Here is a 3,029-nt window from a genome sequence, read left to right as displayed (position 1 = left end):
GAAAGGCCTATAACGGTATGGTGTGCTAATGATTATTTGGGTATGTCGGCCCATCCTCGAGTTAAAAAGGCAGTGGCCGATGCTTTGGCGCTCCCAATATCATAGGTGACAAATTAGGCATCCCTTTTACAAAAGCACATCTTTGAAAAAATAACAGTATTTGTTAAATCTTTCTTTGCACTTACCAATTAGCCGCGGGCATTATTGCCCCACTGCGTATTCTAACTAACGGTGTGTTTATTTGTATATTGACTAAAGACACAACATGTGTCTCAAGGGTATCCTCTGATATTACCTCATCTTTATCATTGCTGAGATTTCTTACAATGCATTTACCAGTAATCCCCAATTTCCCCCAATTTATGGGCAGTTACAAGAGCAGAGTCCATTGCTAAGTTCATCAAAACTATGACATCAAAGACATTAAATAATCTGTATAATTACATATAACCTTATGGTCATGCACATGGTAGACGATGTTTACATCCGGTTGTGGTCCGCCTTGATAACATATTTGCATATTTGAACCAACTACCAGAGTAGAGTTGCGTGGATACAATCTTAATGGAGGAAATACCTGGGAAATGAAACTCATAATGAGTTCTTCATTAACTTATTTTTAATATGTGACCCAGCTACTCACTTGTATGTCGATTGGTTCGCTGGATACTAGCACATCACCGCTACCAGCACTGAATACAATTTTTGCTTCACCCAAATTATTCGCTGTTATTATATATCTTTTAAGAAAGCAATTCAATGAAAAAATGTAAGCACAAGTTACTAACGTTAGTCTATAATTTTAACCTGATTGCGCCAACATCTAAATTGTTTTGATCTCCCAGCTGGATGCTTAATATGTTTGCACTAAAAATTTCTTGGGACAACTCATACATTTGCATATTAAAAGGATTGATGCGTATCAAATTGTCGCAAGTATCATATAATTGAATAATAGCTTTTATAGATTTGGTTCGCTCTACACGGTCTGGCGCGCGTACACGTATTTCACCAATACTAACGACTGAAATAGACAAATAGGCAGGTTCATTGGTCGAACAACGATCCACCAGTTCCAAACGAGTCTGTTGGAAAAAGTATATTTACGACAGATTGCTTATTTATCTAGCCTGATTACTTACGTGTCCAATATGCAAAGGTGTAATAACAAGTGTCCTCTCTTTGACGTCGAAATCCACATGAGCAATGCTGGGATCGGTTAGATGAAACTCGTAAAAACCGGTTCCTTGTGTCATTGGTACGCGTTCACGTCGGTTCGTTGCCAAAAACACACTGATATGATCGCTACTGAAGAAGGTGGTATTAACTGTCATAAAACGAATTTCATTTTCGATAATCGGTGTCAGGATTTCCCCAGTTTTTGGCTGCGTTTAGAAATAAATATTAATTTTTGTTTTCAAAGTTTTGATTTATCAATAGCGAATATCTTTTCTTACGTTTTTAATACCAAACGGTGACTCCTCTGAATATATGTGTTCTTTTCTTAGGATTAACTCATCATAATTTGTAACCGTGCCTTTAATGCGAAAATTTGGAGTCACTTGGTTCAAGTTGCCAACTAGTACGACTAAGTCATAAGTCAATAAAATAATATGGCGGCACATATATTTGTAGTTGTAATGCCGCCAATATGAATATAACGCAGATGTGCCGCATTTCCGTAGACGGCACAGCTTTTCAGTACACGACGCGTTCAGGAGCTTATTAGTCTCATATATTCTTTTATATATTTCAAATTTATTTTTTTTTTTGGTAATTAATTTGCTGAATAATTAATATGCCACAAAATTTAATAATTTATTTATATATGTGCCTTCACATTATATCCTGTTTGGAAGAAACACATTTCCCCTTTGAAAGTGGATGAATAACAATATTTTATTTATTATATCTATATATTTATTATGTCTACTTAGAGTCCATTACTTCATTTTTGCGGTTAGGAGAATGTTTACAATAGATATTATACAGATGATTTGAATTGGATGCAATTAGTTAATCACATTCTGGATGGGGCTCTAATAGTCAAATTAATTTTATGAATGCCCTTCTAGAGATAGTGCAAAAATCGGATGATCGAAAATATTTCCAAATTTTACTAAAAGTAATTATAAATATCAGTACAGTTTGTTAATGGAAGCCCGATTCTGCTCTTACGTTTGACTCTGTTGAGGTGTGATAAAATTGCCTACGAGTCAGTTCAAAACCCTGCATCGAAACTCTATGTTGTTAAGATATTTTATTTCTCTGGGTGGATGATCTTATTATAACATTATCAAGCTTCAACGCGGAATTTGGAATTGTCGGTTTGCCAACGTTAATGCTTCTTCATCTAGCGTAGGTAGTGCATAATTTCATCAATTAAAGTCAAAGATAGGATAGATTACAAAAGTTTCCAGTAGCACAGCAGTCGTAATATTTTGTCACGTTCTTCATTTCACATTAGCTCTCTCTCGCCTTCATTTGAATAAACGACATGATTCGATTTTGAATTCCTTCTTTAGTATTTGAAATTAGGCTGACTTGTTTGTGAGAAAAGCACGCATCAAAAATAATAAGTGAAATGTCTTCTGCGATATATTCTCACATTCTGAAAGATTCATTCGAGAATTTCTTGGCTTAATTGCTCAGTGAGCTTGAACGTTTTGCGCCACGATCCCCCCAGTTTTATCTTCAACTTAGTAAAATAGAGTATGTGATTCTTGGCTACAGCCAAATGCTGAAGTTCGAAAGAATCTGCCGCAGCCACGGCCAAAAGAATATTGGCGAAATAGTCGCCTGTCCGTCATGGCAACCCTTTCCCAATCTCAACCACTTTCTCAATTCTCGCCCACCATCCCTCTCTCTTTAATTACTCCCCAAATTTCCTCCTTTATTAACCCTCTCAACAGACCTTTTAAGAAGCTCTTTAGTTGACTCAATATCCTATTCATTCCGTGGCTTTTTTACATAAATGTAAAGACGGCCCTGTCAACTACCTTGGTATGGAAGAGTTGGCATCCGCATTT

At 36.2% G+C, this 3,029-nt stretch overlaps 1 protein-coding gene across 1 annotated transcript; it reads right to left on the bottom strand.

Moving 5' to 3' along the window:
* Nucleotides 1-282: 282 nt before the first annotated feature.
* LOC119643327 (nuclear pore membrane glycoprotein 210-like) lies at nt 283-1,762 on the bottom strand. The gene is made up of 6 exons (XM_038042674.1): nt 1,458-1,762; nt 1,143-1,385; nt 808-1,085; nt 644-740; nt 445-577; nt 283-391 (listed from the first exon to the last, which is right to left on the bottom strand). Exons 1-6 carry the CDS (start codon nt 1,623-1,625, stop codon nt 333-335), a joined length of 978 nt encoding a protein of 325 aa, XP_037898602.1. The 5' UTR covers nt 1,626-1,762; the 3' UTR covers nt 283-332.
* Nucleotides 1,763-3,029: the final 1,267 nt, after the last annotated feature.

The sequence above is a fragment of the Glossina fuscipes genome, unplaced genomic scaffold (assembly GCF_014805625.2).
Source record: "Glossina fuscipes isolate IAEA_lab_2018 unplaced genomic scaffold, Yale_Gfus_2 60336, whole genome shotgun sequence".
Lineage (NCBI taxonomy): Eukaryota > Metazoa > Arthropoda > Insecta > Diptera > Glossinidae > Glossina > Glossina fuscipes.
The sequence above is the reverse complement of the archived record's forward strand: the minus strand, read 5'-3'. Positions and strand labels throughout refer to the sequence as shown.

Excerpts from the sequence above, each read along its gene's own strand:
- LOC119643327 (XM_038042674.1), bottom strand. The coding sequence starts at position 1,625 with ATGTGCCGCCATATTATTTTATTGACTTATGACTTAGTCGTACTAGTT. Across the intron at positions 1,086-1,142 it reads CACCTTTGCATATTGGACAC|ACTCGTTTGGAACTGGTGGA; the intron begins GTAAGTAATCAG and ends TTTTTCCAACAG. Across the intron at positions 392-444 it reads GCATGACCATAAGGTTATAT|CAATGGACTCTGCTCTTGTA; the intron begins GTAATTATACAG and ends TGATGAACTTAG.